The sequence below is a fragment of the Nycticebus coucang genome, chromosome 3 (genome assembly GCF_027406575.1).
Source record: "Nycticebus coucang isolate mNycCou1 chromosome 3, mNycCou1.pri, whole genome shotgun sequence".
Lineage (NCBI taxonomy): Eukaryota > Metazoa > Chordata > Mammalia > Primates > Lorisidae > Nycticebus > Nycticebus coucang.
The window spans coordinates 38,950,178-38,965,427 of NC_069782.1; the positions used below are offsets into that span (position 1 = coordinate 38,950,178).

At 35.2% G+C, this 15,250-nt stretch overlaps 1 protein-coding gene across 3 annotated transcripts in view; it reads right to left on the reverse strand.

Moving 5' to 3' along the window:
• TMTC2 (transmembrane O-mannosyltransferase targeting cadherins 2) overlaps positions 1–15,250 on the reverse strand; it is a 474,733-nt gene that overhangs the window by 156,078 nt on the left and 303,405 nt on the right. For all 3 annotated transcript variants that reach the window (XM_053585171.1, XM_053585173.1, XM_053585172.1), the window contains exon 7: positions 14,896–14,974. In XM_053585171.1, coding sequence (XP_053441146.1) covers positions 14,896–14,974 — 79 coding nt within the window. The remainder of the gene's footprint in view (positions 1–14,895; positions 14,975–15,250) is intronic.

Below are 15,250 nucleotides of genomic sequence, written 5' to 3' on the forward strand. Positions count from 1 at the left end.
AGAGAGTGGATGCATGTGCACATGTGCATTTTTAAGTTTATGTTGGGGGAGATGAGCATCATTTCCCTAAAAATATAGTAATGTCCTCAGGAGAATGATGATGGAGTAAATAAAATAGCGTAACAGAACTGAAATAATTAAGGAACACTAGAATCATATAAGGAAGTGCTAAACTGTATTAAAAAAAAAAAAAAAGAAAAGGTTACACACAGTAGTGTTCAGCCTTTTTCCCCGCTCTGCTACACATTGGAAGAAGAGTTGTTTGGAGCCACACATTAAATACACAAACACTAATGAAAGCTGATTAGCCAAAAAAAAAAAAAAAAAAGTCCACGCATGCAAACTTTTCACAGATAAGCAAAAAAGGTCCTCACAGAATCAGCACACAGCCTGCAAGCCAGACACCTCAGTGACTAGGAGAAGGAAAAAAGCATGAGTCAAAGCTGCACAACCCTGGGAGGGATGACTGGAAATAGTAGCATTCATAAAAGTGAGACTAGAATAGGTAGAGGAAAATTAGCTGTGACTTTCCTTCAAGTCAGAAAAGTAGAGTACAAGGATTTTCAGTTTTATACGGATCTTTTCAGGAACACATTTCATGTGTATTCCTGAGTCGAGTAACGTGTCGTCTCTATAACAGGGAATGAATAATTTATTTCTATTTTAATGGTAATTACTGAAACATACTAGAAATTTAAAAGTTCACCCTATTTTTAATGAATACTTGAGAATAAGATTCTACAATAATCCACAAATCCCATTCTCATAGTTAGCACATTGGCAAAACAACTTGCCTCCTGGAACAAAACTATGCATGCCCCATTATCATTCTTCATTCAGTTCCAACACGGCAACGGCTTCTACCAGTGTCGGGAAAATTAAACCTAAAGGAAAGAACTCATTTGGAGAGCTGAATGAAATTTTATGTAGAAAATAAGTTTCCCCTATTGATAAGGGAAACGGAAGTAAATATACAGCCAAATGAAGACAATTATTATATTTAGTCTTGAACTTAATGTATGCTGCTTCTGTTGATGCTCAGAACACAACATACCCACGTATGGGACATGTTGGCATGCTGAGTACTGAAGGATGTCAGAAGACCTCAGAAGCAAGGTCTTTCTAACCGTCCACGGTCCACTCATCTCTGGATCCTCTGTTTCCCACAAAGCAAATCATAGATACCAGAATTCCACTTCCCTAAAGCATATCACAGAAAGCACTACTCCTGTCCTCCATGGCAAGATATAAAATTCAGAAAGGTCACTCACTCCCCTTTTTCCTTGAAGACTGTCATTTGAGGGGTTCCCCCTCCCATATCCCCAAGGTAGGAGCAATGGACAAAGAGGCCAAAAAGAACCTGTAGAGAGGTCTTGCCAAACGCCCACTCAGTCTGTTACCATTAGATCATATCCTTTTGTACAATCATATTTCTGCAAGACTTTCCATTCCTCATCAAAACTCAGCATCATACTTTTTCCTGCACGTTTGGGTCTTCATTTCTGATGGTTCCCAGTCACGTAGAAATTAAACTAAATGAATTTGTTATGTTTTCTCATTAACCTCTCATGTCAGAGGAGTGTTGGCTGTAACTCTTAACAATGGAGCAGAAATTGCTAAAATCCAGCATCCTTTTCTAATTAGAACACTGAAGAGTATAGGCATAGGTGGCAAATTTCTAAAACTGACTGAAGCTATCTATGACAAACCCACAGCCAATATTTTACTGAATGGAGTAAAACTGAAAGCTTTTCCTCTTAGAACTGGAACCAGACAATGTTGTCCTCTGTCACCTTTACTATTCAACGTAGTGCTGGAAGTTCTAGCCAATACAATTAGGCAAGACAAGGAATGAAAGGGAATCCAAATGGGAGCAGAGGAGGTCAAACTCTCCCTCTTTGCTGACGACATGATCTTATACTTAGAGAACCCCAAAGACTCAACCACAAGACTCCTAGAAGTCATCAAAAAATACAGTATGTTTCAGGATATAAAATCAATGTCCACAAGTCAGTAGCCTTTGTATACACCAATAATAGTCAAGATGAGAAGCTAATTAAGGACACAACTCCCTTCACCATAGTTTCAAAGAAAATGAAATACCTAGGAATATACCTAACGAAGGAGGTGAAGGACCTCTATAAAGAAAATTATGAAATCCTCAGAAAGGAAATAGCAGAGGATATTAACTAATGGAAGAACATACCATGCTCATGGATGGGAAGAATCAACATTGTTAAAATGTCTATACTTCCCAAAGTAATCTACCTATTCAATGCCATTCCTATCAAAATACCAACATCGTACTTTCAAGATTTGGAAAAAATGATTCTGCGTTTTGTATGGAACCGGAAAAAATCCCGTATAGCTAAGGCAGTTCTTAGTAATAAAAATAAAGCTGGGGGCATCAGCATACCAGATTTTAGTCTGTACTACAAAGCCATAGTGCTCAAGACAGCATGGTACTGGCACAAAAACAGAGACATAGACACTTGGAATGGAATTGAAAACCAAGAAATGAAACTAACATCTTACAACCACCTAATCTTTGATAAACCAAACAAGAACATACCTTGGGGGAAAGACTCCCTATTCAATAAATGGTGTTGGGAGAACTGGATATCTACATGTAAAAGACTGAAACTGGACCCACACCTTTCCCCACTCACAAAAATTGATTCAAGATGGATAAAGGACTTAAACTTAAGGCATGAAACAAACAAATCCTCCAAGAAAGCATAGGAAAAACACTGGAAGATATTGGCCTGGGGAAAGACTTCATGAAGAAGACTGCCATGGCAATTGCAACAACAAAAATAAACAAATGGGACTTCATTAAACTGAAAAGCTTCTGTACAGCTAAGGAGACAATAACCAAAGCAAAGAGACAACCTACACAATGGGAAAGGATATTTGCATATTTTCAATCAGACAAAAGCTTGATAACTAGGATCTATAGAGAACTGAAATTAATCCACATGAAAAAAGCCAACAATCCCTTATATCAATGGGCAAGAGACATGAATAGAACTTTCTCTAAAGACGACAGACGAATGGCTAACAAACACATGAAAAAATGTTCATCGTCTCTATATATTAGAGAAATGCAAATCAAAACAACCCTGAGATATCATCTAACCCCAGTGAGAATGGCACACATCACAAAATCTGAAAACTGCAGATGCTGGCGTGGATGTGGAGAGAAGGGAACACTTTTACGCTGCTGGTGGGACTGCAAACTAGTACAACCTTTCTGGAAGGAAGTATGGAGAAACCTCAAAGCACTCAAGCTAGACCTCCCATTTGATCCTGCAATCCCATTACTGGGCATTTACCCAGAGGGAAAAAAATCCTTTTATCATAAGGACACTTGTACTAGACTGTTTCTTGCAGCTCAATTTACAATCGCCAAAATGTGGAAACAGCCTAAATGCCCACCAACCCAGGAATGGATTAACAAGCTGTGGTATATGTATACCATGAAATACTATTCAGCCATTAAAAAAAATGGAGACTTTACATCCTTTGTATTAACCTGGATGGAAGTGGAAGACATTATTCTTAGTAAAGCATCACAAGAATGGAGAAGCATGAATCCTATGTACTCAATTTTGATATGAGGACAATTAATGACAATTATGGTTATGGGGGGGAAGCAGAAAGAGGAAACGAGGGAGGTGGGTGGGGCCTTGGTGTGTGTCACACTTTATGGGGGCAAGACATGATTGCAAGAGGGACTTTACCTAACAATTGCAATCAGTGTAACCTGGCTTATTGTACCCTCAATGAATACCCAACAACAACAACAAAAAAAAAAATACAGTAATGTTTCAGGATATAAAATCAATGTCCACAAGTCAGTAGCCTTTGTATACACCAATAAAAGTCAAGATAGAAGCTAATTAAGGACACAACTCCCTTCACCATAGTTTCAAAGAAAATGAAATACCTAGGAATATACCTAAGGAAGGAGGTGAAGGACCTCTATAAAGAAAACTATGAAATCCTCAGAAAGGAAATAGCAGAGGATATTAACTAATGGAAGAACATACCATGCTCATGGATGGGAAGAATCAACATTGTTAAAATGTCTATACTTCCCAAAGCAATCTACCTATTCAATGCCATTCCTATTAAAATACCAACATCATACTTTCAAGATTTGGAAAAAATGATTCTGCATTTTGTATGGAACTGGAAAAAATCCCATATAGCTAAGGCAGTTCTTAGTAATAAAAATAAAGCTGGGGGCATCAGCATACCAGATTTTAGTCTGTACTACAAAGCCATAGTGCTCAAGACAGCATGGTACTGGCACAAAAATAGAGACATAGACACTTGGAATCGAATTGAAAACCAAGAAATGAAACTAACATCTTACAACCACCTAATCTTCAATAAACCAAACAAGAACATACCTTGGGGGAAAGATTCCCTATTCAATAAATGGTGTTGGGAGAACTGGATGTCTACATGTAAAAGACTGAAACTGGACCCACACCTTTCCCCACTCACAAAAATTGATTCAAGATGGATAAAGGACTTAAATTTAAGGCATGAAACAATACAAATCCTCCAAGAAAGCATAGGAAAAACACTGGAAGATATTGGCCTGGGGAAAGACTTCATGAAGAAGACTGCCATGGCAATTGCAACAACAACAAAAATAAACAAATGGGACTTCATTAAACTGAAAAGCTTCTGTACAGCTAAGGAGACAATAACCAAAGCAAAGAGACAACCTACACAATGGGAAAGGATATTTGCATATTTTCAATCAGACAAAAGCTTGATAACTAGGATCTATAGAGAACTCAAATTAATCCACATGAAAAAAGCCAACAATCCCATATATCAATGGGCAAGAGACATGAATAGAACCTTCTCTAACGATGCCAGACGAATGGCTAGCAAACACATGAAAAAATGTTCATCATCTGTATATATTAGAGAAATGCAAATAAAAACCACCCTGAGATACCATCTTACCCCAGTGAGAATGGCCCACGTCACAAAATCTCAAAACCGCAGATGCTGGTGTGGATGTGGAGAGAAGGGAACACTTTTACACTGCTGGTGGGACTGCAAACTAGTACAACCTTTCTGGAAGGAAGTATGGAGAAACCTCAAAGCACTCAAGCTAGACCTCCCATTTGATCCTGCAATCCCATTGCTGGGCATCTACCCAGAAGGAAAAAAATCCTTTTATCATAAGGACACTTATACTAGACTGTTTATTGCAGCTCAATTTACAATCGCCAAAATGTGGAAACAGCCTAAATGCCCACCAACCCAGGAATGGATTAACAAGCTGTGTTATATGTATACCATGGAATACTATTCAGCTATTAAAAAAAATGGAGACTTTACATCCTTCGTATTAACCTGGATGGAAGTGGAAGACATTATTCTTAGTAAAGCTTCACAAGAATGGAGAAGCATGAATCCTATGTACTCAATTTTGATATGAGGACAATTAATGACAATTAAGGTTATCGGTGGGGGAGGAAAAGCAGAAGAGGGACGGAGGGAGGGGGGTGGGGCCTTGGTGTGTGTCACACTTTATGGGGGCAAGACATGATTGCAAGAGGGACTTTATCTAACAATTGCAATCAGTGTAACCTGGCTTATTGTACGCTCAATGAATCCCCAACAATAAAAAAAAAAAAAGAAAAAAAAAATGGAGCAGAAAAATTATCACACCTTTCTGCCCCTTCAGCTGCCTAAACATGTGCCACAAGAACATCTCATTTCTTTGACATTGATTTTCAAGATTGTATCATTCACACAAATTTTCTTCTTTCACATGACTGTGTTCATTCTATCCAATGACATTGAAGTTAGCATTTAGAATGGCAGATTTTGAAATCCAGTGAATGAATTTCCCAGGTACATCATCACTTCAATTTTCTGAAGGTAAGCCAACTTGTATTTACTACTGAGTAAATAATTAACTCCATAGCTAGTGCTCAATGAAAAAATTAAAAATATATGTTTTCTCATTCATTTCTATTGGAATCTTAGAAAACATTATTTTTTTAAGGAGAACACACTGAAACTATTTGGGAATCAGAGAATATAATTAGGCATTAATTTGAGTTTGTTTCCTTATAATCCAATTTAAATATAAAGTTTTTAAGCTTCTATCTTTTCCTGTACCATGAAACCAGCAAATGTATGAAATAATGTAACAGGTGGGCTTGTGTGGTTTCAATAGCACTGAAATACAATCAATTGTCCAATATCAGATTTCCATGAAAGAAAGCAGCATTAGACCTACACATGATCTTTGGGCAAACCTACAATTAGCATTAAAATGTCCAAACTCCCCTTAGGGACCATGTATCTTCTTGTCTTGAGTAAAATTGAAACTTTAAACAAAATATATTACTTATTTAATGCAGTTAAACTGGATTCTGGCCTTTGTATTGTATTGACTAATGCCTAGCAAATGAACATTTGTAATCATGGCACATAATGTGGAGATAAACATGAAAGGTAAAAAGAAAAAAAAATAAAACAACTGCAGTTTTATAATGAGAAATGAACTTTTAGGAGAAAAAAATTATAGTGTTTTGCCAATAAATTTTATGTATTCATTCTTTTTGATACACAGCCAAAAGTCTGTGATTTCCTTATCTTGTTGGCAACCTATCTTCATCTTCCAAAGTGAACTTCTAAAATCCCTCTTTCTGGACTGGTGAGCTCTATACACCTGGCATTGGTCTCCTCGTTTTGTCTGTTCTGATGGGCTAATGAAAGTGAGATGAAAAGACTTGTCTTAAAAATTAGAAGTTAACATTCTTTTTGGAGTTACATAGATTAATGACTAATCTAGTTACCTGGTCATACTCCTGTGGATAGCACTGCCTCGTTGATTTTCAAGAGTGCCAATGGAAGGAATCGTAGGAAAATCACCAGAACTCAAAATAGGGGAAGCAGGTGGTATCAAAAGCTTAACACTACCAGAGTTTTAATGTTTCCACACTTGAAAGAAGTCAAAGTTCAAATCTCACAGTTAAAAACCATCTCTTTCAGTGGGCACGTTCAATTCACTGACAAACCAGTTAAAGGAACGTTAAGCATGTAAGCCATCATAGCAAAATTTACTGTGAACATCTTCACTCTAAATACGCTCTGAAATAAGGTGAAGTAAACACTTGCATGCACAGATAAATCAATTAAAAATTAAAGATTCAGCTAAAACATAAGCCATACAGAAGACATGTATGTCTTTCTCTTTACAGAGAAAAGTTCCATATCAGACTTCTTTTACACTCATTCAACCAACTGAACAGCAACACAAAAGGTATGTATTTCAAGTTTGAATTTACAAGTGAAGAGTTTTACATCCTGTTTTCTTAAGAGATATTTGGAACCTTGATGGTCAGCTCTTCTTATAGATATAATGGTAAAAGATCTAAAGATCACTGGCAGCTTTTTATGGCACAGCTCTTTCCCTTCACAAGTTTCTCAAAATTAAAACTCTGAATTTCCATGACTTTTTTCTTTTTACACCAAAATACATAAAAATAAATTCATTTTGTTTCCCATTGTTTTTCTCATTCTCTGTGAATAGCCCAATAAAAATGGAAAAATCTCATAATTAAAGAGACATTTTAAAGAGCTGAAAATTAAATTCTCGTTAGAGAATGTGAAAACTTTTTTCAATTTTGAATCCATGTAAATAAAATATTAGCTACAATTATGAAGCAAAATATATTTTCTAATATTGAGCTGGGATTTAGAAGCAAAAAGAATATAAAAATAAACAAGAAATTATCAGAATAGAATGGAAATAGTATGATGACAATAAAAGCAAATAGGGTAATAAAAAGCAATGGGTCATTATTATGCAATTTCCTGGAAAAAGGAAAGAGAGAATGTAATCTCTCCTAAAGATAAATGTATGTTACTCATCATAAACACATTTTAAAGAAAAGAATAATATGAACATATGTGCTAATTATGATCTTAGGATCACATTAGAATTAAAAAGCTTAAGATTTTCCTCTTTGTTTTGTTTGGTGTAGTCAGCATATCATTGCCTCCATAGTTACAGACAAAATACTCTTAAGGTTAGAATAATGCTTTTCCTTTTTCTTATAGGCAATTATTATTAAGAAGAGGAACTCAAGAGTCCGGGATCACCTGTGAAATCTTCCAAAAAGTTCTATGAGAGCAGGATCCATATTAATTATTTACATTTCCTACAGCCACCACTTGGTACTCAACACTCAGCACTTGTGACTTCATAAAACAAATTTTTTGTTGTTTTGTTGTTACACATTGAAGTTATTCTAAACAGTGAGTATATAAAATAAGTATCCCTAAATTCTCTTTTAATCCATCTAAAACATTATGCCCGTTGGTTCTTAAGATATATTACCAAGATGATACATTCTAAATCACTTGTATAATTAAACTGAACAATTACTTTACATTGAGAAAGGCAAGTAATTGTATTTTAAGTAGCAAATAGGCTTAAAATGACCTTTGGGATTGCAAGAGCTCAAACTGATAGAAATAATTGGAAGTTACAGCTTAATTTGGTTTCCTATATTCCTTTCAGATTATTCAAAAGCAATGCTTACAGACACATAATAAAAAGAAAGAGAAGAAAAATTGAGGGGGTTCAAAAATTATCCTGCATTTAAAATAATTTTTAAATATTCTATATATTTAATGTATCTGAGTGAAACCATAAATTTGTAGGTTTAGCATTCTCTACAGCTAATCGGAAGAGGCTTTTATGTATTTTCTGTTGATTATTAAATGTGTAAATAAAAGGTATTTTGATATAGCAAATAATGCACCAGTTTCAGTAACAAAAGAATGGTTAACAGAAAAAGCATCTTAATTTATATCAGAAAATTACATTCCTGGCTCTAATAACAATGTGTAATTCTGAACAGATCAACTTAATTCTAGGTGTGTTAGTTTTCTATCTTGTAAAATAAAGAGATATTATATGGGTTTCTAAGATATGAACTTTTCATCTCTAAAATTCTGTAATTCTCACATATATCTGTAATTTGAGAAAATGGAGAAATTGAGAGATGCTTATTACACCTCTAAGAGTAGGAAGAATAATTTTGATTAAGTCTAAAAGAAAAACGTAACAGAAAGAGAAGAAAGTCTAACTTAAGTCTGACCATTTTAATGTGGAGGCCACAGTCCAAGGAAACCAAGGTATTGGGCATTAACAGAATATCCTGTTTCTCTTTTTGTTAATATAGCTAATAGAGAATAGAGACATGTGAGAAAATACAGCAATTCTGGAGACGACAGAAACTAAACAATCTCCACTGAATTTTAGTAACCAAAAGGACATCACTATGATGTAAGTCTTATCTATAGAATAATCATATGTATACTGCTAAATGCAAAAAAAAAACCAAGAGAGAATATAACCGATTTTTGGAGTGTAAAAGCCCACAGAAATGATGGTGGTTCCAGTGGAAGGTCATGATATGAAACACTTGTTATGTCATGCATTTGGGTAAATATACTCTACCTTCATTATTTTAATCAATCCTCAAACACACTACTATTACAAAAGTCTTACAGATGGTGAAACTGAGGCTTCTATTAAATAATTTGCCCAAGAATTCTCAGCTAGTAAGTATCAAAACCATAATTGGAACCCAGGAGATGTGGCTTCCAGAACCACACTCCACTCACTGTATCTCTATTTAACGCAATCTGTGCTTTCAGGAGGACAATGAGACCCACAGAATGTAAGTCAGAAAACTGGCAAGGAGCAACTTTAACACATAGTTTGTTAGACCAGACCATTAATATTTCATGTATTCTCATAACTTCTGAGAACCGAGGTGAAAGTTTAATTTTTGTTTATAAAATATCATTTAGGGGCAGCCCCTATGGTTCAAATATCATTTAGGAGCTGGCCCCATATGCCAGAGGTGGCGAGTTCAAACCCAAACCCGGTCAAACACTGCAAAAACAAACAAACAAATAAACAAACAAAAAATAATATCATTTAGTATCTGTTTGTAATTCCCTTGACTCTGAATGGAAAGAGTCTTCTCACTTATTATACAATTATGGTGGTCCTATAAAAGAAAAGAGACTAATGAAAATCCATTTTTAAATATTTTTTAAAAGTTTACTTAGGAACTGTTACAATAAAATTAAATGAATTATTTTAAAATAAAATAATGAAATATTTGGGAATTTACCTAACAAAAGATGTGAAAGATCTCTATAAAGAGAACTATGAAACTCTAAGAAAAGAAATAGCTGAAAATGTTAACAAATGGAAAAACATACCATGCTCATGGCTGGGAAGAATCAACATTATCAAAATGTCCATACTACCCAAAGCAATATATAATTTCAATGCACTCCCTATTAAAGCTCCACTGTCATATTTTAATATCTTGAAAAAACAATACTTCGTTTTATATGGAATCAGAAAAAACCTCGAATAGCCAAGACATTACTCAGAAATAAAAACAAAACAAGAGGAATCACACTACCAGACCTCAGACTTTACTACAAATCGATAGTGATCAAAACAGCATGGTACTGGCACAAAAACACAGAAGTAGATATCTGGAACAGAATAGAGAACCAAGAGATGAATCCAGCTACTTACCACTATTTGATCTTTGACAAGCCAATTAAAAACATTCAGTGGGGAAAAGATTCCCTATTTAACAAATGGTGCTGGGTGAACTGGCTGGCAACCTGCAGAAGACTGAAATTGGACCCACACCTTTCACCATTAACTAAGATAGACTATCATTGGATTAAAGATTTAAACTTAAGACACGAAACTATAAAAATACTAGAGGAGAGTGCAGGGAAAACCCTTGAAGAAATTGGTCTGGGCGAGTATTTTATGAGGAGAACCCCCTGGGCAATTGAAGCAGCTTCAAAAATACACTACCGGGACTTGATCAAACTAAAAAGCTTCCGCACAGCCAAGAACACAGTAAGTAAAGCAAACAAACAGCCCTCAGAATGGGAGAAGATATTTGCAGGGTATATCTCTGACAAAGGTTTAATAACCAGAATCCACAGAGAACTCAAACGCATCAGCAAGAAAAAAACAAGGGATCCCATCGCAGGGTGGGCAAGGGATTTGAAGAGAAACTTCTCTGAAGAAGACTGGCGCGCGGCCTTCAGACATATCAAAAAATGCTCATCATCTTTAATCATCAGAGAAATGCAAATCAAAACTACTTTGAGATATCATCTAACTCCAGTGAGACTAGCCTATATCACAAAATCTCAAGACCAGAGATGTTGGCGTGGATGTGGAGAAAAGGGAACACTTCTGCACTGCTGGTGGGAATGTAAATTAATACATTCCTTTTGGAAAGAGATACGGAGAACACTTAGAGATCTAAAAATAGATCTGCCATTCAATCCTGTAATCCCTCTGCTGGGCATATACCCAGAAGACCAAAAATCACAACATAACAAAGATATTTGTACCAGAATGTTTATTGCAGCCCAATTCATAATTGCTAAGTCATGGAAACAGCCCAAGTGCCCATCGATCCACGAATGGATTAATAAATTGTGGTATATGTACACCATGGAATATTATGCAGCCTTAAAGAAAGATGGAGACTTTACCTCTTTCATGTTTACATGGATGGAGCTGGAACATATTCTTCTTAGTAAAGTATCTCAAGAATGGAAGAAAAAGTACCCAATGTACTCAGCCCTACTATGAAACTAATTTGGGGCTCTCACATGAAAGCTATAACCCAGTTACAACCTAACAATAGGGGGAGGTGGGAAAGGGAGGGGAGGGAGGGGGATCGGTGGGATCATACCTGTGGTGCATCTTACAGGGGTATTTGCGAAACTTGGTAAATGCAGAATGTAAATGTTTTGGCACAGTAACTGAGATAATGCCAGGAAGGCTATGTTAACCATTGTGATGAAAATGTGTCAAATGGTCTATGAAGCGAATGTATGATGCCCCATGATCATATCAATGTATACAGTTATGATTTAATAAAAAAAATAAAATAAATAAATAAAATAAAATAGGGCAAATTTAAGTAGGAAAGTAAATTAATCAAACTTGTTATTTAGTAATATATATACAAACGGGAAAAATACATTCATTCAACGTTCAACTGACACCGAGTCAATTGACACTAAGGATACTGTCGTGCAATAGGTTTTTTGTAAGATGTTCAAGAGGATGGAAAATCCATAGGACTAGAGTGGGTTTTATTTTTTGAGCAACTGCAGTCAATTTAGTTATTAAACTAATAACAACACTCGAGTGTAACTGCATTTATTTAGATATATGCCTCAATTTCTCTTAACCTCTAAAGAAAAGAAAAAAATTGAATGGGAAAAACTATGTATACAACCATACAAGTCCTTGGGGTAGTGGTCATGAAAGGGCATATAAGTGAGACATAAGAAAAATGAGTATTCACAGGCAAAATCAATCCAGACATTATAATCATTATAATCCATCGCTGATCACCAAAGGGCACCAATAATATGTAAATGTGTGAATTAGAAAACACATTCAAGGATGTTGATAAACTTGATAGGATAATCAGCACATGAACTGGCAGAACAGCTTATCTCCTGGGCCATTTTTTTTCCTTGTCAAATGGAGGCTAATCAAAATGTATTAGGAGTTAAAGCAAACACTTGGGGGATTTAACACATTCGATTAGGAGGTGATCTCATTTAGAAAATGAGAGTTTCCTAAACAAGTCAAAACTATAAAACCTGATCAGCTGACAGACCTTCCCATAAAATTAAGCAGAAAGCAGACACCGTGATTACCAAAGAAATCTATAATTTTAAGTTATATTAGGATCTTTCCATCAAAAATTATTAGGATGCTTTTTAGAGTCCAGGCAAAGCAACCATCTCTTTCTATCATGGAAAAGAAGACAAAGTACAAAGTTAGAACTCCCAGGGACACACTTATGAGCTGCCTATGTGTGCTCAGCATTTGTGTAACCATGAGAGACAGACAGAGGAACCAGCTGAATTTTCAAATTTATTAACATAAAATAATTGAATGAATTTTGTTGAATAACTATGCATAACCACAGTGAAAACTGCCACTTCCCATTAAAAATAGTTATCACGTGAGGTCTGTTGCCAAGGATCTCAGAGCCCCACCCTAATTTAAAGGAAGATGTTTCATTTGATAAGAAAATAGGGAGTAAGGGCTTCGCAGGCACTAGCACTAGAGTTCAAAATAAAATCATCAACTAAAATCATTGTGCTTCTTGAGAGAAAGTTAGAGAAAATAATTCTTTCAGTATTTATTTTGACATGAAACACATCCAGCATTAAAATAGAAAACCTAATTTAACTGATACATCTACACACTCCGTCACATGTTTTACGTACATGAACCTTTCATCGGCATAAACAGGTTGATAGTAAAATGCTGGACAGCAGAAGGCACTGTTTTAATTTATAAAACTTAAGGGGTAAAAGTCCATTTAACAAACACAGATTTTACTTTTTAGTAATTATACACAGAGGAAAAAAAAACAACTAACAATTACTTCAGTATCTTTTTTTATATGAGCATTATATCATTCTACTGGGGGTGGAATTTCCAGAAACACAGAATGAATATTTTAACCTCTCCTAAATAATATATTTTTTCTATTTACCAACCTATACTCCATTCTCTCACTAAATGATTTCTAAATTTCCTGTCACATGGAAAACAAACAATGTGAGTGTTCCTTCCAGGTGTATATATTCTAGTTTGAGAAGGTTTGGGATATTTTAATTTGCTTGTTTTTGCTTAAGCCATACAGTTATAATCAAATTCTTCAAATCATAAAATTTAGGAATGGAAAATAATCCTAGAGATCATATTCATAAACAGGTTGATAGTAAAATGCTAATCTCATTTATTTCGCATGCATCACAGAGTCCTAGAAACATCAAACTTAACCGGGTTTAACATTCTGAGTTTGCAGTTTGTGCTTTGGAGAAAAATATCTGAGAACAATAGTAACCCATTTTCTTCTCATATCTTGAAACAGCCACACTAATCAATCAGTAGGGCATTTTTAAACCTTAGAGAGTTTTTTTCTTTTCCCAAAAGTCAAGTGCTGAATTTGTGGTTTTCACTTGTGTCTACCATCAAACAGTTGTGGTAACAATTTACTATAAGGCAAACAGAATCAACCACTGGTGGCAGCAGATGTTAGAAATCTCTAGTACTCAACTTCTTGTATAGAAAAATCCATGCCTTAGATTTACACACTGTCTGATAATAGAATTAAGGTGATTATTCAGCATGGACAAAGGAATAATTGTAGCACCTTTACAGTCTGTACCATCTTATTTTTATTCTAAAATCCTACTCCGAAAAAATCTATTGAGATTCAAGGCCTGATCCATCAAAACCATCCAAGTTGGCTTAGTTATCTCATCTCTTGTAAGCATTGAAGTTCATGCCTTTCTTCATCACAGCATGTCACCTTTTAAGAACCTTCTGATTAAGGAAATAACACCATCAATTTCATCATGAATTTGATAAATCCATTAAAACAGACATGTACTTTATTCATTCTAAACATACTTGATAATTCTATACATATATACAAGATATTACTTTTGCAATCTCTCTACAGTACAGCTAATACTCAACATCCAGAGGGTTTTGAGAACCCTGCGCAAAAATTCTGGGATCTAACCCATATACTGGGAATTAGCATGTTCACACATCTATTTGTTTATATCAGAACAAGTCTATTCTGTTGGAATTTGAATGTGATACCCAATTGTGAAATAAGATTTCCTTGAGATAGTTAATATGGTTCATCAGAATCCCACTGAACACAAGCATGTTTTAATTTCTCTCTACATCTCTGAAATATCACTTTAAAATCCTAATGTGTCACTTACCCATCATGTTGTACAGGCTCTGCGGGGCAAACTGCCTTGGCATTTTCTGAATTGCTTCCTTGTAAACACTGAGGGCTTCCTAATTTGTAAGAAATTTAAAAAAGATGAATAAGTTCAATAAAGTTCAATAATATACCCTGAAAACAAAATAACATTCTTCCAAAGTTAAAACCATCCACTGCTATTTCTAAATGGATCACTAGAGGAAAATAATTGAGCTGGCCTTTGATAGCTTGTTATCTCAATTTCACAAATGAAAGTGCTCAGCCCAGCCAGTGAAGAATGCCATAGTTTAACAAGAATTCCAAGTTAGCAATGTTCTTTTAATATAAATTTTCCAGTTAACGTAAGTCCG